The sequence below is a fragment of the Syngnathus typhle genome, linkage group LG17 (assembly GCF_033458585.1).
Source record: "Syngnathus typhle isolate RoL2023-S1 ecotype Sweden linkage group LG17, RoL_Styp_1.0, whole genome shotgun sequence".
NCBI classification, from domain to species: Eukaryota; Metazoa; Chordata; class Actinopteri; order Syngnathiformes; family Syngnathidae; genus Syngnathus; species Syngnathus typhle.
In genome coordinates, this window is record NC_083754.1 from 671,273 (window position 1) to 693,686 (window position 22,414).

Genomic DNA, 22,414 nt, shown 5'->3' on the forward strand with positions numbered 1-22,414 from the left:
CTCCAAGCATTCTAAAAACTGATTTCGAGCCTCCAGAAAATCCGTCACGGAGGAAAAGGCAGCAAACATCAAATATGAAAGCCTTCGGTGAACAAGAGAGGTGATTAAGAGCATTTCTAGCATGCATTTGAGAGACAAAAGGTGGACTTTGACGCTAGTCCCTCGAACACGCGGCGAAAGTTGACGGACGGCTCACCTACTTTCCAGCTGGCCCTGCAAATGGCGACGATATTCATTATTCTGCGGCTGCAGTTGCAAGTTTCCAGTCGCCCCATTGATGTTTAATGAAGGCACTTTGGCGTGACCTTTCCGCCACCTCGTCCGTTTTCCGGTGTACAGACAGGCAGACGTGCAGGGAGGCTTCGGACGCGAACACAATTTTCATTAGGACAAGGTGCGTCCGTGACGTCATTTCGGAACCGCCTCCAATTACCGAAGGAATTACAATTGCTGAGTGCATTTTTAATGGAATATGAAGGAAGCATCATCAGGCATCATATTACGCGTTCCATTTGCATATGTAGCAGGAAAGGCTGTGAAAGTTTCAAGGCATATTATGATGAATTGAATTATATTATCAGAGGATACAATTGACTTTTTTTCCTTCCACAAATTCAAACTAATTTCCAACCCATCTTTAATCTTCCAACCCATTTATCATCAATCACCGTGCCAACTGAGCCATTGGCCTGTATCAATCAATGTGAGAAAAGAATGTTGCAATAGATTTTTCTTTGCTAATATCAACAGAGAAAGCCACTTGGGGGACTTTTAAACAACAACAAAATGTGAACATTTTTACAATGACATCGGGCTCCGTTGTCAAACTCAAAGACTGTAGGTGTCCTCGGAGAGCGCCACCAACAGCTCGTCGAGGTCGTCTGCAATCAAGTGTGACCAGCCCCTTTTATTAGTATGGAATGGTGACGCAATTGTTTGGCATCCTACACACTTGAGCGAACCCACCTGCGTCCCACCCTGAAGCTTGCGGGCTTCCATCTTTGCATTTGCTCCCATCGTCGGCACCGGCGTTGTCACCGTCAAACACCAGCGGCGTGCAGCTTACGGGCTCGACGGCGGGCGAGGGCTCCTGCGTGAAAGAAAGAAAGAAAGAAAGAAAGAAAGAAAGAAAGAAAGAAAGAAAGAAAGAAAGAAAAAAAGAAAGAAAAAAGAAAAAAAGAAAGAAAAAAAGAAAGAAAGAAAGAAAGACCAAATTTGAGGGGCGGACAGCGCGCCGATGCTTGCCCATTTGGGTGCGCGTCGCCCACCAGAACCGACGGTGGCAGCTGCCCCTTGTGGCAGCCTCCATCTGGTGAATAGATCCTGAGAAGGTTGTTAGGCGTCACGTTGAGGTAGTGGTTGCAATGGGAGGGGGAGAAGACGCCCACCTACAAGCAAATGCCACACTGGCTTTCAGATCAAAGGATATTGGTGGCACTTGAATTTAAAAAGTCTGTTCTCACTTGTTTGAGAAGAAGCACGGCGCCAACCTTCAGTTCCCCCAAGCGCTCCTCCAGGAGGCGCCGATGCACCGTGCCCCGGATCTCACCTTTAGTCAACAAGATGCCTCTGTCCATTGCTGTGCAGGAATAGTAAAGTGTGTGTGTGTGTGTGTGTGTGTGTGTGTGTGTTGTGCATCCGCACGTGCCTGTAGGATCCCTGAACACGGCCTTAGCGTCGGCATGCGTGTGGTTGATACTCTTGAGCATCACGGCCATGTTTGGCACTTTGTTTTTGTTCAGCTGCTTCAAAGCCGCCTGCCGCCGCCGCCGCCGCCACAACAAAACAAGACGTAAGGAAAGAGAAAAATGACTGAAAGCAAAGCAGGCAAGCAAGAGAGACCTTGCGGAGGACCATAACCACGCTGAAGGAGCACAGGAAGCACGCCGGGTTGCGATCGTCCAGTCCCATCTCGGCCTTCATCGCTGCCCAGGGGCCGCCAAAATCCTCTTCCTCGCTTTGGGAGCAGGAAACCTGGACAAAGGTATTGGGACACATCTGGTTGCCCTCTCCAATAATCAGCTCTCAATTTCAAAAAGAGGCCTGCGCTAACCGCAACGTCATCCTGCTTCCCTGGGATCATTACCTGGTGTGGAAGACGAGCCGCCACACCGGAGGCGGGAATCTGGGGAACGGACACCACAATCTCATCCAGACTGTGACTGGGTGGCTGGGGGAAAGGAACAAACTCACTAAATGACATGGTTTGGACAGGAAAAGCATCTTAGATGGATGACGTCAACGCTTCGAAACCCACCTCCTCCGGGAGGAGCCCCGCCGGGCCCGGGAAGCGCCGAGTCTTGGGCGGCCGAGGCTCCGAGCGAGGCCTCTTGCGGGACACCTTGTTGGACGCAGACACCAGCTGCACCAGGTGGTTTGTCAGCAACGGTGTGCTGAGGGGGTGCGGACTGAAGGCCGGAGATGAAGAGGGGGAGGCTACGAGCGCGGCCGTCTCAAAGAGGCCTCGAGGCCGACCCGAGGGCCCTGGGGTGCTCCGCGCCGCTCGCTGAGGCTTGCAGTGACTCCTGGAAAGAGTGTTTGGGGCTAGCGAGGTGGCTGTGGAGGTTGGCGCTCTAAGGGTCCCTCCACCTAGGGCTTGGAGGGGGGCAGAGGGTACCGCTAAACGTTCACACGCCTCCAAGTCTGCAAGGTCCAAGTCCCAGTCGTCAAAGTCATCCTGAGCGGCGACATTGGCGCTGGGCTTCTGCAGTAACGCCGAGGGGGGCTCGGTGACATGGCGTGCGGTAGGTGCAAGGGAGTGAGCTGGTCGCTCATCACTCGGCTGAAGAAGGTTCGATCCAGAGGCTCGAGTGGCCGCAGGGGTGGCACCCAGCGGGCGTGATGCCACAACGGCAGTGGGGACGGGACACGGCTGCCTGCCGGCCCTCGCCGAGCCCGAATCGGGGGACGGAAGAGCGCAAGCTCGAGCAAAGCTCGGAGAAAGCTCCCGCGAGGTTTTCCGGCCCAGAGGCCGGAATGGCTCGTTGGTGGCGGGGCTCGCTTGTGCCCCCCCTACATGGTGCTTAGGGAGGCTCAGTGCGGGTGGCAAATTGGGCCTCAGGAAACGAGTGCCCGAGGTAAGGTCCTGCAAAGCCGGAGTAACCTGCTTTGAGGCGAGCAAAGACTCCACCACATTTGGCTGGAGGAGGCTGGCGCCGGGTTCTCTCCGAGGAACCCGTGTGATAGCGGGCCTCGACCCAATTTCCGAGTGGGGCTCAGGGTTTACCGGTAGGTGGCGGTGGAAAGCCCGAGTGCCCGAGGACAGCTTCCGTAAAGTCGGCGCAACTGTTTCCGAAGTGGGACGCAGGGACGCTCTCTGGAGGTTGGTGCCGGAAACGCCAGTTGCGTCCACAGGGTGGGATGGCACAGTGGTTTGCGGTCCGGCAGCCCAGTGAGTCCCCAGCAAGTCCTGACGAGGGAGGGTCAACAACAACAACGTTTTGCGCTCATGCGGACGTAAATGTGCTGCCAGCAAGCGGCGACAGGTGTGTTTTATCACCTCGTCGTCAAAGTCCTCGCCTATGCTGAACAGCCCACCCAGATGGCAGCTCTGTAAAAAATCCAAAGCTGGTTTTGAATCGAAATCGAAGATGTTGGCGACTTCAATGGAAAAGTACGATCGTGCTAGCGTGCAAGCTAACCTGTCTTCGCCTAATACGAGCTCACTTACTTACCATCGCTCACACGACGAGTCGCTCCAAGACGTCGGAGGGAGGACGTTTGCTCCTTGTTGTTTTCAAGTGATTTGGTGTTCCAAAGTCGCTAACTGCCTTCTAGTGTTGGTGTGCTGGGCTAATGAGGAGAACCGGTGAGCCCGCGACTCACGTTCAAACGTCATGACGTACGTGTTTGGACGAAGAACAAGCAAGTCTGTTGAGATAGTACCCCTCCCAGCCTCCCTCGCGCAGTTGTTTTATTTTTTCCTTCCTTTTTCTTTTCCCGCATGTCTTGCATCGAGTATACCCACCCGTATGTAGCACGCGCTCGCGCGCGCCTGCCTCCTGGTTCGAGGTGGTCCGTCGCCTTCGCAATAAATAGCTCAACACTAATTCGTTCGCACCAATTACATGTAGGATTTGCTCTTTCTGTGCTTGTCAACACTGCCCCCTATTGAGCCTTTTAGAAACGTACAGGTATCCGTTTCCACATAGCCGAGTCTATCTATCTATTAATAACCGGGTACGAGTTGTCATTTGGCAACCCTGTATACGCTTACCGGGTAGGAGTTGTCATTTGGCATTTCGCTTGGCCATAAAAGAGAGGAACAAATGCGCTTCGAATGACTCTTTGCGATTCCCGTTGCGGGTGAGTAAGTATTTTTCGAACCTGTTTGAAGAAATCAAATGGAAGTTACATTGTGCAGCAACTTTGGATGTGTGTTCGGCCAGAAACGTCATGTCCAAGGACACCTTTCCCTTCTCCTCCTCCACATCACCGCGCTCCCTGAGGCTAGAGCAGGAGTTGCAAGAGTGGGAGGACGCACGAAGGGCCCTGGCCCAGAGGCGCGCACTCACCCGAGAGCCGCTACCGAGAGCCCCCTCCCGCAGGGCTACGCCGCGGCTCCAGGAGGTGCGGGCCGCCCCGCCTATCGTCCGCTGCCGTGACGCTGCCGTCCGCAATACCTTCATGTGCGGGGACATGAAGGGGGTGTACGCCATCCTCAGGGACCCCGCCATGGTCAACGCTCAGATGGAGACGGTGCATGAGGAGATGACGTGGGCCCCGGAGATGGGTGCGTCCCTCCGGCTCAGCGCTCGGTGGCTGCATGGCCAACTCATTGAACTCGACGTGGCTGCTGGAGTCGCACAAAGCGAAACGCCGTCGGCAAGCTAACACACTTGTGGCCGTGGCAGCTGATATTCCTGAAGCTTACCACTCACTTTGTCTTCTTCTTTGCATATGTCGTAGTGGGAGCGTTCCCACTTGGCCACCGTTATTTCTCCTAACCCTTCAGCGGCCCTCACTTTGACTCCATTCCTTGTGTTCCTCGCTCGGTCAGGCATATGGACCATAAGCTCCAAGGTGAAGCAGACGTCCGCCCTGCGCCTGGCTTCCGGCGGTGGGCACGCAGCGTGCGTGGAGGAGCTCTTGTCCCGCGGAGCCGAGGTGAACGCTGAGCCGGGAGGTGCCGCGGCGCTCCACGATGCCTGCGCGGGAGGACACGCCGCCTGCGTCAAACTGTTGCTGGCCCACGGAGCGGACGCGCAACTGCTGACGGCCGATGGAAGCGCTCCTCTTCACCTGTGCACCTCGCCCCTCTCGTTACCGTGAGCTCAGAAGGATAGCGTCGCCCCATTCTGTATCTCTGCGAGCGAGCGGACGTGAAAATGCACCCGCAGGTGCGCCGAGCTGCTTCTGGACGACGGCGCCGACGTGAACGCGAGGACGGCCGAGTCCAGGCTTACTCCGCTGCACGTGGCCGCCTCCGGGGGCCTGGAGGGCCACGTGGAGCTGCTGCTCTCCCACGGCGCCGACGTGCTGGCCACCAACCTGGAGGGGGAGACGGCTCTGAACGCCGCCTGCGCCAAAGCCGACAAGCCGTCGGAGGTGGGCCGCTACCTGGCCGTGGTGCGCGGGTTGCTGGACGCGGGCGCCGACCCGCGCACGGCGGGTAAGAAGCGCCACACGCCGCTGCACAACGCTTGCCACAATTGCAGCCCGGCCATGGTGGAGCTGCTGCTGCGGTACGGGGCCGAGGCAGATGTCAGCAACAGCGCCGGCTACACGCCCTTGGAGTGTGCGCTGCAGGTACCAACGACAGCACGCAACTATCAAGAGAAGGAAGTCACACTGAACACTGATTGCGGGTGCTTTCAGGTGCTTGAGGACAACTTGGACCGACAACCTGAAGCAGTGGTACAGATGCTCCTGAATCATGGAGCCAAACCTGTCCCACCAAAGGTTGGCAAAAGCCCCAGTCGAGATCATTTGGAAGCTGGCTGGCTGTGTGGGTGGGTGGGTGGCCGGCTGGCTGGCCCCGGCCGGCTGACTTTGGTAATGTTACATCCATTGTGTTGTTGGCTGTTGTCTGCACGCAGACGTTGAAGCGGTGTGTCCTCTCTCCCGCAACCTTGGAGGTTCTCCTCAACTCGTACCCGTACGTCCCGCCGTGCGACTGGATGGAAGACCACGACGGCGGCCCTTTCTTCGAACGAGTCCGTGAGCTGAGCGGTCAGCCTCGCTCACTGCAGCACCTCTGTCGCTGCGCTTTGCGTCGTTGCTTGGGGGCGCTTTGCCACTCGCAAGCGGGTCGACTGGACGTCCCCGGCTCGGTTAGGGATTACCTGCTGCTGCAGAACGACGGCAGGCTGCACTAAATTTGCCCTTGCTTTTTGTTGCTCGTTGGATCTCTATCGCATATTGAAATGAAAACAATATCACATTTTTTCTCCAATTTTGAGCTGACAAATGTATGGTTTCAATTAGGGCTGTGGCGGTTCGTGACGTCACTCACGCCTCTTAAAGGCGCACATCCAGCACACTACGACTACCGTACGGAGTTATGACGCTTCAGAAAAACGCTTTGCTTTGCTTTTTCATTTATTTTCCTTGACTTCAAAAAACAAAAACGACTCAGTAGTATATTTTTAGGGGGACAAGAATGTACGCTATCTTGACACGGCTGGGACGAATGGATTTGTTACGGGGTCTTTTCTATGACATGCATTAAAATACAGAAAAGAATAAACGCCAGTAGGTCAAATAAATAAAGCTTGTGCGAGAACATCAGCACAGCAACGGCTTGCTGACGTCCCTCCTCTCTTCCGCCTGAGTGTGTGTGCTTGTGCGTGTGCGTGTGCGCACCCTGTTTTGAGGAAGTAGCCGCTTGCTAGCTACTAGCATCGATCAAGTTCGTCGTCAAACATGCTCTGATTGCACGCCTGGCTGGTAAGAAACAACCGTGTCCTCCACGGTGAAGTTGAACGACGCCGCGCGGGTATTGACCATGATTAACGTGAAAGGGGAGTCGCATAAATGGAGGCAAGAGGTGTCGTTTTCTCCGATTTAGCTTGGGGTTAGCTCGCGAGGCTAACGCTGCTCGTTATTGACGTGAATCAACACTTGGACGAGAGTCCCGATATTGCTCATTCGCTGGCCTATAAATCGGCGTGTCCTTTCTTTTGGGACGATGAAGACCCTGTTTTGTATGCATTGCACCCGTGCAACGTTAAATAACCGGATTGTGACGTCAACAAATGAGCCGTCCGTCTCGTGTCCCATTTCCGGGTCAATTTTCCCTTGGGAATGCCGGCCGAACACATTCTATCTACCATAAGGAGCAGGAGTTTGTTAGCAAAATGCTAGTTGATACAACGACAAAAGCTTCTTTGACATTTGCCAATGTACTGCATAGTTTGCCACAAAGCACTCGATTCCATGAAAATATGAAAGGCCGTGAAAACCCGTCAATAGAGTTCCATTCGAAGTAAACGTCGGACAAGAAATCCATGTAAGATTTTGCCCCGAAGATGACCCCCCCCCCCCCCCCTTCAAAAACAAAACAAAAAAATGATGTGTCAACATACCATTTATGCAGGAGAAGATGGCAGTGTGTGCACTGACCATGCTGGACGGGATGGGTGGCGAGGCCACAGCGGTGGGGGGGGCCCTGCTTGTGGCCCTGGCGCTGGTCCTGGCCTGGCTCTCCACACACGTGGCAGAGCGCGGCGACCACATCCTGGGCACCATCCTGTCGGCGGGCGCTCACGCCTCCCTCATCGGTGTGGGCGGGGATGCGGGCGGCGACGTCCAGGTGGATGCCCCGGAGCCGGCGGGCGGCGAGACGGATGAGGTGGCGTCGCCGGAAGACACTGACCTGCTGCTGGACATTCAGAGCAAAGCACCCCCCGGGGGCAGGATTCACGCTTCGGACGAGGAGGAAGACGAGGATTACGGCGGCGGCGGCGGCGAAGAAGAAGAGAGAGTGCGGGCTTATCAAAAGGACATGTCTACCACGCCGTCCTTTTGCGTGCGACTCAAGTTTTTAAACGACACAGAGGAAGTGGCCGTGGTCAAACCCCACCACACTGTGGACCAACTCAAGAGGTTAGGGCACACCTTACGCCACACCACGCCGGCCGCCACGCCACACCACACCACACCACACCACGTTGCTTTTAGCTCGTTAGTTGTCACAAATTCAAACGAGCCCAATCGAAGTGGGTAAAAGGAACGATTTTCTGACTGGCGTGTCATGAAGACGACTTGATAAAGCCACCCACGTAGGTGCTTTACACCAGGTGGCCGGCCACAAGATGGCATGGCGTCGAGATCGGACAAGTCTTTAGCGGCGGCATTTCCGAAAGCTGAGATTGTGACGAGCGAGCAAATAGGCAGGGCAACACCGTTGCATGTGCCATCAGCCATGACGCCCGCCGCTTACCTTGCTTGTGACTTTCTCCCCTGCCAGTAAGTACTTCTCTGGGCGTGAGCATCAGATCAAGCTGATCTACCAAGGGCAACTCCTGCAGGACTCCAAGAGGACTCTGCTGTCCCTGAACGTGACTCACAACAGCGTCATCCACTGCCACGTCTCGCAAGCCCCGCACGACGGCGGCCCTGAGGCGGGGGCCGCCGGCTCTCCCCAGGGGGCGCCTGCCGTCTCCGGGGGCCTGCGGGCGGCGGGCGTGGCCGTCAGCACGGGCAGCCTGGTGGTACCCGTGTTTGTGGTGATCCTGGCCGTGGTGTGGTATTTCCGCATCAACTACCGCCAGTTCTTCACTGCGCCCGCCACCGTCTCCCTGGTGGGCGTCACCATCTTCTTCAGCTTCCTCATCTTCGGCATGCACGGCCGTTGAAGAAACCCGTTGGCGTGTATCGCTAGCACGGCCCTGAAACTCCCATATTTGGACCATTCATATGCTGAAAACCAAAGAAAAAACAAAAGCAGCAGAAGTCCACCCACCTGCATTTTTTCCCCTCACCGGATGCCTTTGGGCCAATCCTGCTAACACACTAACTAACCCATCCATTTGCACAGGTGAGGGGGAGGACCTGTGATCAAGCTTTCATTTCTGCTTTGTTGGCTCCCGTTTCTCCATCCATGATTCAAGCCCAACATTTTGTCTGGGGTGTGAAGAAATTCATTTAAAGGCTGAGATGTTGTATTGTTAAAGTAGAACAGGCCTAGTGTCTTTTCATGTGTACAATGTTGTGTATTTAGTGTAAATAAAATGAATGAAACAAATGAATCCGGCACTTATGAGGAAAAAAAACATCTGGAGTCTATGGTCTCCAATTAAAAGCATTACAACAAAAAACTTCCCACTCTTTTGGTTTATTTACAAATGTCAGCAATGAAGGACAGTGCTCATGAATGACTTTTTTTTTTTATATATACATATATATATATATATATATATATATATATATATATATATGTACATACACGTGTTAATTTTGAGCTCACACCACCAAAACACTTTTACAAAACTTCACAGGACTATAAAAATAGACACAATTAGATTTGAGCTTACCTTGTCCATCTCCACCACCATTCCACTTTCATGTGCAAATACATCAAATATGTGTATGTGTGTGTTGTGACATCATTTACAACAAATAATTAAGTCATGATAATCTTAACAATACTCAAAATATATGTCACAAGAATACAAAATTAGCATATACGCTTCACATGAGTTACACTAAACCTGAAATACACACAGCAGTAGAGCGAGCAGAGGAATGCATGTGTGTGTGCGTGCGTGCGTGCGTTGCACCTGAATGCCTCATTCCGAGCCTAGGCGTAGAGACGTGGAGGGGAAAAATGTTCTCTGGTGCTAGTTCAAGTCATTGTAGATGCTGCAAATAGATGGAGCAGGAGGTTTGGGCCGCTTTTTTTTGGCGGGCAAGCTAACATTACTCTGCGAGACGCCTCCATTGCTGCCACTTGTTAGACTTCCGCTTGTTCCTTCGCCGCCTCCTCCTCCTCCTGAAGTGCTGTTCAAAATCAGTGAGGTCCGCTTCTTCTTCTTCGGCCTACGAGGGTCAGAATGGTTGGTGCCTGCGAGGAGAATCATTTCCAAAAACGATAAACAATAATACTCAAACTAATCCAATCAAAACTAAAAGAACTAATAACGTTTGTGGGCAAAATAAAATCCATTTTAAAAATTGCATTCCATTCCTTACTGGCTCTGGATGAGGCGGAGTCAGTGGGGGAAATCTCCGGCGAGTCTTCCCACTGCAGGCGGCTGATGAGATTGTGAGCCCCGCCGCCGCCGCCGCCGCCACCGCCGCCGTCCCCTTGGAGCTCAAAGCCGTCGCTCTCGGCCGTGGCGTCGGGGTCAGGGAGGGACGACCTGGTGATCATGACAAGTGCAGAAAAAAAGGTCACTTCCTGTGTGGACAGCCCTGGAAATCAAACTCGGTACATCCAATTTGCTTGTACGGTGTCCTATTGTGTACTTTTAATCATCATCATCATCACGACTCTGGTGTTCTTCTTGCCTTGACTGAAATGATTGTTCTCACTGCAGCAGCAATCTTGACTTGTCAAACATGGCTCCTTTTAACCGACAGAAGCCATCACTCACACACGAGTTAAGAACACACGGAAGGGATGGGGCTGGGATCAAGGACGCTATTGGGGGGGGGGGGGGGGGGGGACACACTCACGCGGACGGCCCCAGGAGGAACACCCTGACGCTCCTCCTCTGCTCGTCCGTGTGCTGGGGACAGCGCTGAGACCTGGTGGGCAGGACACAAGGTGGCGTTACACTTCCCCGACTGACACCAGCCTCGACGGAGGAAGACCCTTTCACCGTAATTGGCCCCCTTTCACACAGAGATAAGCCAAAGGTGGCCAATCACTGTTGTAGTGAGCAGGGAGGGTGACATTTTGTTTGAATTGCAAATATATTTATATATATCCAATTACGCCAGGTCTGTAGGTGGCCATTTTGCAGGGTAAAGGAGGCTGGTGACAAGCCCGGAGGCCTGCCCGGCCAGAGGGAGGGAGGCAGGGAGGGAGGGAGGGAGGGAGGGAGGGAGGCACGTGCGTGCGTGGAGAAAAGTGATAGGGGAAGACGGACGCAAGAACATGGCAGCTGTGTGCTACATACCTGGTGCACATCTTCTTGGTGTGTTCAGAGATCACCCCACATTGCTGCAAACGCGCACACACACGCACGCACACACACACAAGCTTAGCAAAGCATCCATCACCAAGTCTGTTCCTTCCTTCCATTGGTGGAATATCCCAGCCACACAAGCAATCCTTACAAAGGCCGTAAGAGTGGTTCTCTCACCGTGGTCAGCAGCGACCTGACTTCGTCAGGGCCCAGGGTTTCGTAATTGATCCCGGCGTTGTTGTAGTTATTGTACTGGACGAAGGCAAACGAGAGAAAAGAGCGCTGGCTTATTGCGGCGTCCCGGAAAGCGTGACTGCTGGCAAACGGGCTAAGAAGGAAGCGAGTCCACCTTGAATGCTTCTGAGGAGATGCTGCTGCTGCTGCTGCTGCTGCCCAGATCACCTGAAATGCATTTCATAGCAACAACTACATCAGGCTAGAAATGGACCAAATTCATGGAAGGTGCACAATTACTATCTTGAAAGGAAATAAAAGACTCCTTCGTCTCTTACCGTTTTTGTGCTTGAGCGATTTGGACCGTCGCGGTGAATTTTGATTCTGCGCAGAGGGGAAAAGAGCGCTTGGTTACAAGCCCGATCCCAACTCCGTATCGAACGAGAGAAAGAGCGCAATGACCTTATCGGACTTTCTCTTCTTGGCTGCAATCAGAAAATAGAAAAATCATAACAACAACAACAACAAAGAGGGCTTGCTATATATATGGAGCTTCCGTGGGCTTTTCACATTGCTCACATTTCTTCTCGGCGCCGTACGACCAGTCGTTGTCGTTCAGGTCGTCGTTGTCTTCCTGGTCGCTCTCCGACTTGCTCACGTTGTTGTTGTTGTTGTTGCTGGCCAGCCTGTCAAAATGAACAAATCGATACGATCGATAACATTTGATATTAGGAGGCAGGCTCAATTTGGGGGCCGACCTGCGGCTAGCGATGCGGCTGCTGTTGCGCCCCATGCCCAGACACTTTTCCAGGTGCGGTGCAAAGCGGGACGCCGCGATTAGTCGCTTGCAATTGGGACACTCGCACTCCTTGTTCTTCCACTGGTTGTACACCTGGCCAAAGATGTCCAGTCCTGGCTGGTCCACAATCTCTGCACCGACAGACCGACAGACCGACAGACCGACAACAGCTCGAGCCAATCAAAAGGGAAAAAAAAGCTGATGTCGAACAAACGGGCGCAAATGTACCAACCAAATTCTTTGGCGCTCTCCGGGTCGGTGTCGTCCAGGAAGAAGTAGCCGTGCTTGACGGCGCGATGCACCTCAAAGCAAAGGCCGAGGCAGGCGTCCTCCACCAGCTCAGAGTAGATGTCGTGGACCAAGGCCTAGCGCGCACATGCGGGACTGTTAAACATCAAGAGTGCCGACTCACTTGGATTCATTGCTGTACCTCCAGCCTGGTGTTGTTGTCTGGGCCTGGCAGGGCCATATTCTCCATTTTCATTTGAAAAGCCCTCTGCTGAATCTTCTCGATGGCGTCGGAACCCAACGACGCTGCGTAGCCACCCGTGTCATGGTGGCAACAGGTACAAGAACTGCTCATTATTTACCAAGCCCAAAAACCATTCATAGTCACACACATAGGTGTCGAGTTAATTCGATAAGACTCACAGTTAAGCTACAATCTCTTAGGGTGACAAAGAAAGTCGTCGTTCTCCTTAACGCCCAAGGTCATGTCGGTCGACATTCATGCCAGTTGCCTCCATTTCCACTTGACCAAATCGAAACATATTGATGTCAATAAGACAAAATCAGTCAGTTCACAACAGAAATCAAAAACATTGGTGGTGACACAAAAAAAAATCACTCCAAATGACTCACCTTTAAGCTTTTAAGTGGCTTTTCTCTCTTCATCCTGTCGAGAAAGAGAAAATACAGCCATAAAGTGACAAAAGACCACAATTATTAGGAAAATTAAACAGTGCTCACTTTTGGTGCACAAGTTATTCAATGACAAAAAAGGATATTAGAAGAGGTCATTGAATCAACAGAATCAGACTTCAATATGCATGCGGCTCTTTGGGTGTGTTATCTGATTACGATGGAAGAGCATAGGAAACATTACGGCTCACCAAAAGCCGCTAATTAGGTCCGTGCAAGCTCTTCCTTTCCAAACCGTGACAAGCGTGCCACAGCGAGCTGTGAGGCTCATCGCATGGCATGGCACGGCATGGCAAGGCATGGCATGGCATGGCAAGGCATGGCACGGCATGGCACGGCACGGCATCATCACCACCACCACCACCATCATCAACATCACCATTTCGACGTTGCTTTCCTTTTACCTCGACGGTCGTCACGGAAGTGGCCCGTTTCCCCCCGGCGGAAGGCAGCCGACTCGACGTGATTGGCGTCAGTCAGCGCGTGGAATCTTCTTCGACGTCCATATTTGCTGGGTCTCAGAGGGGAAACAAAGTGAAAGGTGTAATTCTATTTCTCCTTATTGTTTGTTCGTTGCAGGTGTTAACGAAACAAACAAACAAACGGCCAGCCGTTTTGTGCAGCTTGACAGGCGCAAGGCGGCCATGCAGCAGCGCTCGACCAATCACAGCGCGAGACAACGAGGCACTTCCGGCTACGTCATGAGACGTTGATGTCACGCACAATGAAAAACAATTGGACGGTGCTACACACGGAAGACCGACGAAGAAATCGTCATTTTAAAAAATCCTCTTGTACGCTATCTATAGTTATAAAATGTTTTAACATTGTACCCGGTTTTATTTGTCACCACGAAGAGGTGTTGTTTTTTGTATAACTGACTGGTCACACAAATACTTTCCCGTATCGAATACTACAACTTTTTCTCAAAAACATTTCTTCATCTTCTAAGATGTCTTTAGAATAATCACTTTTTAACTCCCCCCCCTACTTAAAAGACAAGCAATTTTTCAAGATTGTGTTTATTTGCCCAAATACTTGAACGACAAGGACATCATAACACCCTCTGCTATAGAAAACGTGATTTTTTTTTTCTTGTTTGTTGGTCAAATGATCAGCAGTACAAAGTTGTAAAGCTTTTTTTGTTGTTGCTTTTCTCAACATTTCAAACATTTCATCTGAAGGAAAACAAAAACCAAGCAACGGACGGGAGAAAAGAAAACCACTCGATACAAAATGAAAGAGTATTTACAAGAATAATACACACTGACTGCCGCCTCCCTTTTAGCTTTGATTCAATCACAAATCGGAAAGATTATACAAACAGAAGATTAGAACTAATGTAAGTCATGGTGTGTGTCACCAAGCAAAAATGTCTAATATGTACATTCATTTTGTAGTCCGTCCGTGTCATCCACTCTACAATTAAGGGAAGATTTGGAGGGAGTTAACCAAGATCAAACAACATTAAAAAGACCCAATTTAAATGTTTTTTTTAAATAAAGCATGCATGGGGGAACATAGGAAGCGTTGCACAACAACTTGATTTATTTGTAGTTTGGACATAAAAATGAACAACAAACTTCAAAATGTGCAGTGCCTCGAAGAAAACCAAACAAATAACTTCCCATGAATTGCTTTTGTTTACAAATGTGATAATGAATGTAAATGTGTGTTTGCAAGGAGGCGTAATGTCAAGACAGTTTGTGTTGCGCCCGCTGCTCGGTTTCAATGAGTAGAACGGCCCTCGATGAAGAAGAAGAAGAAGCTTGGGGGGGGTGGGGGGTTGATACAATAACCGAGATTGAAATCTTGTTCACTGCAGCATTTTAAACGACGTTCCAGCAATGACGACAGAAAAAAAAAATCCAAAACATTCATCATGGCTTCTTTTGTTTTTCTTTTTTTCTTTTTTATATCTGAAAAAATACCACCTCTTTAAGAAGTCAATGGGATAAAATTAAAAGCAGAGGAAAAAGTAGAAGGGTGGGGGGGGGGGGGGGGTTGGTATTAACAAGGAAACATTCTTAAGAGTGCAACTTTTTCCAGTACAAATACCCTCGCATTCTGCCCGCCCCTCTCCCTGCTTGAAGTGTCCCACCCGCTCGTCGTGCTCTTTGGCTGCGAGAAGCCTGGCTCGTCCCTGTGGAACAATCAAATAAAATGGACGACATTGTTTTAAAACTCAAAACAAATAAGTGAAGTGTCAGTTCAGAACATCGCCAAACCAGTGGGATGCAGGTCCGACTAAAACTCGGCGAGGGGCTGATGAAGGGAAGAAATTAAAAGAGAGAAAAAAAAAAAGTGGGTGTGAAATGGAGGTGGCAGCTTGGGCAGGGGTTGGCACAGTGGCAGAGATCCCCCCCCCCCCCCCCCCCCCCCGAATGAAGCCCCCGTGGCTCAGCTTGGTCTGTCCCGTCGTCACGGTGGTCCAGCCCCCTGTGCCTCTCTTCAGTCCGAGTCAGAGTCCGACGAGCCGCCGGAGTTGGACTCGCTGCTACTGTCTTCTGACTTGTTCTCCTTGTCGTCCACTTCGTCGTCGTCTTCGTCATCATCGTCCTTCTTCAACAAAAACAATTGGAATGGTCTGTGAGAATCGAAAAGATTCACCCTTTTCCAAAAACGTATTGGCGCAACTTACGTCATCGTCATCATCATCTTCACTGGAGGACCCCGCTTCGGAGGAAGCCCTGTCCTTTTCATCATCATCGTCGTCGTCGTCATCGTCTTCTTCTTCTTCCTCTGTGTCCTGTGGGAAGCCGTGCATAAGAGCTACCGTTGGCTGTTCTGCTTCTACATCTGGATTTTGTCCGCTTGGGAGAGATCCTTGCAACCATTTTTGAACCCAAAACTATTTCAGGCTGATCACTTTAGCGCTCCAATGCTAGCATCTTACCGATTTCTTGACCTTTGCCTTGGGGCCTCCTGCTTTTGTAGGGGTTTTTCTTTTCTGGAAGATCAAGGGGGCAAATTGGAATTGAAACATGCCACCACAATAAACACAGCTTCTCATATTGTGCTGGGCCTCACCTGTGAGTTGTACTCTTTGTAGGAATTCCTAACTTGAGAAGATACACTCTGAGGGAGGGAGGGAGGGAGGGAGGGATGGGAGTGATTAGAAGAAGCAGAATTGGATGATTTTTTTTTTTAACAGAAGCAGCATCACTCACGGCCAGCCACTGCTCCAGCAGCACTTTGTACTGCCTCTGCATCTCCTCTGCAATCTTTTTGTAGCGGTCCTTGTCCTTGAGGGGCAGCCTCTGCCAGCGGCTACCGATCTCCGTCATCCTCTCCTTCATGGGCAGGTGGTTGAGCTCTCCGTTGGACAGCATCTCCTGAGAGAACTTCTGGTAGCCGTTTCTGGAGCAAGACAGGACGTCAGGTCAAGGAAGGAAGGAAGGAAGGAAGGAAGGAAGGAAGGAAGGAAGGAAGGAAGGAAGGAAGGAAGGAAGGAAGGAAGGAAGGAAGGAAGGAAGGAAGGAAGGAAGCCCGCGACAAATTGCGAGCGCAACTCACGACGGTGGCTTCTTGGGTTCGCCCTCGAACTTCATCTTCTTCCCAGAGGCCACGGCGGCGGCGACGGGCGAACGCATCTCGCACAGGTCTCGCTGCGGACAACAGGCAGAATGGCGCTTAGCTGCCGCCGGGCCGAGGTCGTCGTGGCGCTGGCTCACCTCGTATCTTTTCTGGTCTTCTGCCGCTTTTTTGATCCACATGATCTTTTCTCTCTTTTCCATAGTACTCCAGGTGGCCTCCATGGCCTTCTGAGCCTTGGGCCGGTCGTTCTGCATTGCACATGCATCCTTGTCTTGTCTTGTTTTGTTTTGTTTTTCCACTCCATTCCATTCAATGTGGATTGAAATACGTGAACTGTTTGTATCGGGCTTACCTTAAATCTGGCCAGATAGTCTCCAATGACGCTTTGCTGCCAGATGTCCTGTGCCGTCTTGGGTGGGTCGGGCAGACTACGGTCCTCCTTTTTCTCCGACCCCGCCTTCAAGACCGCCTCCAGTCGCTTATACTTCTCCTGCGTTCAGAACGAGGATGTGGCTCATTCCCACGCACGTCTTCAGGGGGAGGGGGGTTAACTCGTACCTTTTTCTTATCCGGCAGCTCGTTCCACATGCGCGCCAACATCCGCGTGAGTTCGCTTTCGGAGAGATCCGGACGTTCCTGGTGCAGCTTGGGACGCTTCTCCTCGGAGAAGATGAACATGGCTGAGATGGGCCGCTTGGGTTTCTCCGCGTTGGCCTGCAAACCAGAAGTAAAACGTCAGACAATGCCAGCACAAAGAGCAAAATGGACATCTCTGGGCACCTTGGCTTTGGAGTTCTTTCTGGCTGCTGTGCTGTTGGCCCCGCTGCCCCGCTTGAAGCCCCCCTTGTCCTCACCCAAGACCCTCTGCTGCTCCTCCTCAGACAAACTCTGAAGCGATGGCGACAAGGTGTGAATTCAAAGAGTAAACACATGGATGCCAAGCCAAGGCGACGTATGTTTCGAAGCATGAAAAGAACTTACGCTGAGGAATCTGTTCATCTCAATTTCGTATTCCTTCTTCCTCTGCAAAGACAGAAAAGAAAAAAAGGAGGACATTTAGAGCACCACTATGAAGACAAGCCATATGGTGAGAGGCAAGCATTTTGCATTACCTGCTCACAGCGCTTCTGGTAAGCATCCTTCTCATTCTGCTTGAGCAGCTTCCAGCGCTGGCTGCACATGACCATACGCTCAGTGCTGGGCACGTCCTTCATGCTGGACATCAGCTCGGCGCAGAACATGGAGTAACCGTTCCTGGAGGGAGGGAGGGAGGGAGGGAGGGAGGGAGGGAGGGAGGGAGGGAGAAAAAAAGAAAAGAAAGAAAATGATGAGTAGCCAGCCTCTTTCTGCGGCCGAGTGAGGGACTCAGACGGGGCGGGGCGCTGACTCACGGTGGAGGTTTGTCGGGACGGCCGTCGGACTTATCCTTGAGGTGCCTCTCGGCTTTGGTCAGCGTGGACTTGACGATGTCCCCCTGCGTCAGGTTCATCTCAGGATGCTGCTGAATGTACTCGCGCATGGTCTCCTGCCAATATCAAAGGCACAAACTTGAAGCCAAATCATCCAATGAGTGGCATTTTGTAGACAGACAAGCTAGCACGTGATGTGCTGCTGCTGCCGCCGCCGCCGTCTTCCAGCTCACCTCGTACAGCTTATGCTGCTCCAGCGACTTGGCGATCCACTTGAGTCTCTTCTTGTCCGACAGCTGTGTCCACTGCTTGCTGAGGTAGTCCTTGATATCCTTTGTGGTAGCCTGGAAAAGAACGGCAAGAGCTCCTCAACGATGAAATGAGGCAAACGGGCGGCAAAGAAAAGCCAACTTACGTCAGGGTGGCCTTTGAGGAAGGCCTTCTTTTCGTGGGTGTACCACAGCTGCTGAGGCGTTTTGGCCTTCTCGGGAACATTTGAGCCTTTCTTAGTCATGCTCTCCATCAGCTCCGGGTGCTCCTCCCTGATAGACGGGAAACATTTTCAAAATGCGATCTCCGCGATAAGGAGCCAAATCCAAGTAGTCAATGGATGAATTTACCTGAACCTCATCATACTGTGTACAAAAACCTCTTTGTCCTTCACAAAGTCATCCAAGTATTTTTTCTGCACGGTGCAAAGCAAAGAAAGAAAGAAAGAAAGAAAGAAGAAAATGTCTTCAGATAGATTTCTTTCCCCCCCATTCAAACCCGAAGCATCTGACACTTTACCTTTTTTTTGTCAGGCAGCTCACGATATTTCTTGGACAAGATCTTGGTCAGATCCAAGTTGCTCATTTCCGGATGCAATTTTGCATACTTGGCCCTCTTCTCCATGAAGAAGCGGAAGTACGGTGTCAGTGGCTTCTTGGGAAAATCCGGATGTTTCTGTCACAGGAGGAAAAGCAGGTTCCTGAATACCCTGGACTACATCCCGCCACACTTGATAAAGTTTATTTTCCAAAACCTGATCGGGGGTCCATCTTGTGTGCTCCATAAACCGCTAATTTAAGTGTGTAATTATTCATGAAAAACGAAAGAACAAGACGCTGTCATAGGTTACCTTTAGTTTCTTGCCTTTGTATGGGTTCTTGATGTACTCCTGAGCGTCCAATATCAGCTCCGTGAGAGTCCGAAATTTACGGATCTGTTGTAGTCAGACAAAGTCACACTCAATGAAGTTGGTGCCTTTTCCAATATATGGCATCAAGCCTGGTGGCCTCACCTCTTTGGCGACCTCCAGCCACTTCTGCCTGCACATTTCGGCCGTGTAGGAGTTGAAGGCCACTTTCTGCCAGTCCAGGTGGGACTCAGACGTCTTGTACTTGGTCAGGTCCTTCTGCGGCACTGCCGACTTCATGGACTCCAGCAATTGGAGCATGTCGTCCTGGGCCCACACTGCAGCACAAAGTTCAATGACGTATACGTATATTATGGCAACAAAGCAAGAGTTGGACAACTTTAAATGGGATGAGAGTGGAGCCGACCGAGCGCTACCTTGATGTTGGGATGTTTCCTCCATGTTTCCATTCATTTGTGGGTTGTCCTTTATTTAATCTGGAGAAATAAGTCCAAATGAGTTTGTGGTTACTAACCATACCAATCTACTATATTTTAAGGCGTGGTCAATTCACGCTGTATCTACTTGTGACTAAATACATATGAAATGGGTAATAGGATAATAGATTTTTGAAATAATATACAAGCCATTCATTTTTCAAGTCACCGTTGTAAAATGATCTTGACCTAAAATTATGGAGTCGGTTTGGAGTACAAGCCATTGTAAAGGGAATAAAAAGGATTTTTATGGGTCCATTTTTATGTGGTATCGCAAAAACAAAATACAATAGAAAGAATCATGAATCTAATAGCAAATGTTGGTCTCAACATGGTGGGAAGGTGGTGTGAATGGGCATTCCAACGTCGACATAATGGCTTCTATTCATTACGCCGCCCCTAAAACGTTTACGCTCCGCGTTGAGGACGCGCGCATGCACGCACGGCCGATAGCTTGCTAGTTTGCGCCTGCTCTCAATCTCAAATAACACCACGCGCGGAGCGGCGTGCTAACAAGTAGCAGCGTCAAGCTACTTTCCAGCCACACGGAATTTCGCCTTCTTTATCCTTCCCTCCGTCCCTCCCTTCCTTCTTGCTACACGCAACGACTATTTTCTGCGCCTGGGTCCGCTGGCTAATGGAGGATTTTCGGGTGGGGGAGCTGAGGGGTTTGGGGTGGATCCACAAAGGAAGGAAGGAAGCGAGTGGACGGACAGGCAGCTGGAGGCGACCAGCTGACCACGGGGGAGCTGCTTTTGCTCTCCGACCAACGGACCAACAATGGCGGCTATCACTGCGCCACAGGAGCCTCGTCACCAGCGGATCTCGCTCCGCCGCGTCACACTCGATTTTCAACTCTAAACTGAAATGGCGACATGTTGTCCTTCGCGGTTAACAAAATTGTTTTAGTTTTGTTTGTAGCGTATATTCTTTTAATTATGGTTTGATTCGAGAATGAACAAAAGTGCAGAATATTCTTCAGTGAGGCGTAACCGAGTGGCGCTTCCATGATGGCGGATCCTCGTGGTTCGTCGTGTCCTTGATGGCTCCAGCTAGCGCACGCTAGCCTGTTAGCTCGAAAAGCCCCAGCCGGGGGGCGAACCAGCGACGCCAAAATTTCGTTTCAAAAAACTCATTGAACCTTTATAACGTTTGTACACCGTCCATTATGCTCTATACAAATAAACACCTTTGATGCCATTTTCAGGACAACGTGTTTTTTGTAAAAATTCAATTTCATCCTAAATATGTTACGAGTGCTCAAGGTAATGCTTACATTGAAATAAGCACATACCCGGAATTCGATATAAAACCACGATTTAAACGTCGAAATGAAATTCGGCAACGTATACGTTTCCAAACGTACATGGGTCGGCTCTCAACGTTGTGCTGGTCGGGCTTAGAGGAGCCACAAAGACGAGAGACTGTAAAAAGAGCAAATAAAAGCTACACTAAAACTAAGTGTGTTTTTATTTTTATTTCAAAAGATAATACGCAAGTCTCGATCAACTGTGGTTTGGTAGTGAGTATATTACAAGAGGCTAGGCTAACGTCGGAGACCGAAAAGCTTCCGTGGCGCCACAAACGAGCCCGGACGACCGCCATGCTTCCGAGCAAACCTACCGTGACAAGGTCCAAATGGCGGCCCGGGGAAAGAAGGGGAAAAATAGACGTGGCTCACAACCGCGGGGCTCCTTTTCGTCGAGCCGAACAGAGACGACTAAATAAAATAGACGGGTTGGCCGAGGAGCTCGGTAGTCCGGGGCTAGTCGGGAAGAGAAAAGGGGGAGAGAGAGGGCGGCGAGATACTAAACCAAGATCCCTGATGGCTAACCGAGAGAGGCGGCTGGCGTTTCTGCAAACTGCCGCATGGAGGTCTTAGCGTGGAAAGAACCGCGAGATCCCACGAAAGCCGAAAGCCATTAACATCCAACGCGGACGTGTACTTATCCACAACTCGAATTTCATTTCAACAACACATAAGCGTTACCTTCTGGTATCGTGTCGACAAGTCTCTTCCCCCCCAGCCGCAGAGGACAAGAAATACGGCGGCTATGCCCGGCCAACCTCGTGTGTCCCCTTTCCACTGCTCTATGTCGAATACAAAGGAGGACCGTCGAGCGAGCGATCGCCTTTTTCACACGTATACAAATGCTACATTTACGGCGATCAAAGAGGCGACTTTCAGGCACTCGTTCGTGACGCAGTCGTGTTGCATTTGGGCCCGAGCGGGGGGTTGCTCGGCTTGGGCTTACCTCGCTGCTTCTCGGCGTCGTTGGAGAGGAAGAAGGGGAGGGTTGAACGATCGCCAGTACTGCGCCGTCGGTCCTCGGCTCCAGTCCCCGCAGAGATGATTCTTCCCCCGCCTCCATCGCACTCGCAGTCTCCCTCCAGTCAACGCGCAGCAAGCTTCCCACTCCCCACCCAACCTTTTCGCGAGCGACGCCGAGTCGTCTTCCATGTTGGCGGACGGATCGACGCCACAGCCGTCGTTTCCATCAGCCGACATCGCTTTTTTTTTTAACAAGTGGAGGGGCCGACCGACCGGGACCGGCCATCATGTCCGCTCCGCTGCCGATGTCTGCACCACTTTTCACAAACACGAACGTGCATCTAACGGCGACATTTCACATCTGACTAACCTCAAACAAATGAACCGTATATGGCTGGCTACACTTGACATTGTTTTGGGTTCATTAAAAAGTCGTTTTTTTTTTTTTTTTGGTACTGGGTGTGTTATGAAGTGGATGGACCTCGATACCTTTGCACGTTGAAGGGAATTGTCGCTTTGAAAAATGTCGGTGGCTGTTGGACAGCTTCATATTAGATCAGCACGTTTTTCTTTCTCCCCTTTTTCCAACTCCACCTTGTGTTTGTGGGCGGAA

General features: G+C 51.2%; 5 protein-coding genes across 22 annotated transcripts; 2 read left to right on the forward strand and 3 right to left on the reverse strand.

The window, feature by feature from the left end:
* Positions 1-441: 441 nt before the first annotated feature.
* hrob (homologous recombination factor with OB-fold) lies at positions 442-4,101 on the reverse strand. 5 transcript variants are annotated; one of them, XM_061303751.1, is made up of 10 exons: positions 3,968-4,101; positions 3,675-3,792; positions 3,500-3,550; positions 2,258-3,409; positions 2,087-2,170; positions 1,843-1,974; positions 1,464-1,757; positions 1,269-1,388; positions 967-1,090; positions 442-881 (listed from the first exon to the last, which is right to left on the reverse strand). In XM_061303751.1, exons 2-10 carry the CDS (start codon positions 3,675-3,677, stop codon positions 829-831), a joined length of 2,013 nt encoding a protein of 670 aa, XP_061159735.1. In that variant the 5' UTR covers positions 3,678-3,792; positions 3,968-4,101; the 3' UTR covers positions 442-828. The 5 variants fall into 5 exon arrangements, with proteins under 5 accessions (XP_061159735.1, XP_061159736.1, XP_061159734.1 ...); XM_061303752.1 differs by having other exon boundaries at positions 1,464-1,549; positions 1,649-1,757; positions 3,675-4,038; XM_061303750.1 differs by having other exon boundaries at positions 3,675-4,039.
* Positions 4,102-4,128: 27 nt separating this feature from the next.
* On the forward strand, positions 4,129-6,765 carry asb16 (ankyrin repeat and SOCS box containing 16). 3 transcript variants are annotated; one of them, XM_061303755.1, is made up of 6 exons: positions 4,129-4,305; positions 4,389-4,732; positions 5,000-5,267; positions 5,340-5,748; positions 5,818-5,994; positions 6,078-6,765. In XM_061303755.1, exons 1-6 carry the CDS (start codon positions 4,280-4,282, stop codon positions 6,315-6,317), a joined length of 1,464 nt encoding a protein of 487 aa, XP_061159739.1. In that variant the 5' UTR covers positions 4,129-4,279; the 3' UTR covers positions 6,318-6,765. The 3 variants fall into 3 exon arrangements, with proteins under 3 accessions (XP_061159739.1, XP_061159741.1, XP_061159742.1); XM_061303757.1 differs by having other exon boundaries at positions 5,818-5,901; positions 6,039-6,765; XM_061303758.1 differs by lacking the exon at positions 4,129-4,305 and having other exon boundaries at positions 4,428-4,569; positions 4,665-4,732.
* On the forward strand, positions 6,733-9,191 carry tmub2 (transmembrane and ubiquitin-like domain containing 2). Of its 2 annotated transcripts, none has more exons than XM_061303764.1 (3): positions 6,733-6,888; positions 7,538-8,046; positions 8,411-9,191. In XM_061303764.1, the coding sequence occupies exons 2-3, from the start codon at positions 7,544-7,546 to the stop codon at positions 8,796-8,798; spliced, it is 891 nt and encodes a 296-aa protein (XP_061159748.1). In that variant the 5' UTR covers positions 6,733-6,888; positions 7,538-7,543; the 3' UTR covers positions 8,799-9,191. The 2 variants fall into 2 exon arrangements, with proteins under 2 accessions (XP_061159748.1, XP_061159749.1); XM_061303765.1 differs by lacking the exon at positions 6,733-6,888 and adding an exon at positions 6,895-7,450.
* On the reverse strand, positions 8,928-13,651 carry atxn7l3a (ataxin 7 like 3a). Of its 5 annotated transcripts, none has more exons than XM_061303759.1 (15): positions 13,374-13,649; positions 12,910-12,943; positions 12,700-12,799; positions 12,479-12,582; positions 12,281-12,413; positions 12,008-12,179; positions 11,829-11,935; positions 11,712-11,734; positions 11,588-11,633; positions 11,425-11,477; positions 11,253-11,327; positions 11,067-11,110; positions 10,621-10,692; positions 10,135-10,304; positions 8,928-10,006 (listed from the first exon to the last, which is right to left on the reverse strand). In XM_061303759.1, exons 4-15 carry the CDS (start codon positions 12,530-12,532, stop codon positions 9,783-9,785), a joined length of 1,173 nt encoding a protein of 390 aa, XP_061159743.1. In that variant the 5' UTR covers positions 12,533-12,582; positions 12,700-12,799; positions 12,910-12,943; positions 13,374-13,649; the 3' UTR covers positions 8,928-9,782. The 5 variants fall into 5 exon arrangements, with proteins under 5 accessions (XP_061159743.1, XP_061159744.1, XP_061159745.1 ...); XM_061303760.1 differs by having other exon boundaries at positions 12,479-12,623; XM_061303761.1 differs by lacking the exon at positions 13,374-13,649 and adding an exon at positions 13,161-13,327.
* Positions 13,652-13,975: 324 nt separating this feature from the next.
* ubtf (upstream binding transcription factor) lies at positions 13,976-22,067 on the reverse strand. 7 transcript variants are annotated; one of them, XM_061303748.1, is made up of 21 exons: positions 21,785-22,040; positions 19,470-19,529; positions 19,198-19,370; positions 19,036-19,119; positions 18,705-18,860; positions 18,536-18,600; positions 18,331-18,457; positions 18,149-18,259; positions 17,898-18,031; positions 17,619-17,760; positions 17,488-17,529; positions 17,287-17,394; positions 17,065-17,220; positions 16,859-16,996; positions 16,644-16,754; positions 16,486-16,577; positions 16,140-16,329; positions 16,000-16,047; positions 15,866-15,919; positions 15,611-15,718; positions 13,976-15,528 (listed from the first exon to the last, which is right to left on the reverse strand). In XM_061303748.1, exons 2-21 carry the CDS (start codon positions 19,504-19,506, stop codon positions 15,421-15,423), a joined length of 2,184 nt encoding a protein of 727 aa, XP_061159732.1. In that variant the 5' UTR covers positions 19,507-19,529; positions 21,785-22,040; the 3' UTR covers positions 13,976-15,420. The 7 variants fall into 7 exon arrangements, with proteins under 7 accessions (XP_061159732.1, XP_061159731.1, XP_061159730.1 ...); XM_061303747.1 differs by having other exon boundaries at positions 13,976-15,531; positions 21,785-22,027; XM_061303746.1 differs by having other exon boundaries at positions 16,486-16,754; positions 21,785-22,067.
* Between the last annotated feature and the right edge of the window lie 347 nt (positions 22,068-22,414).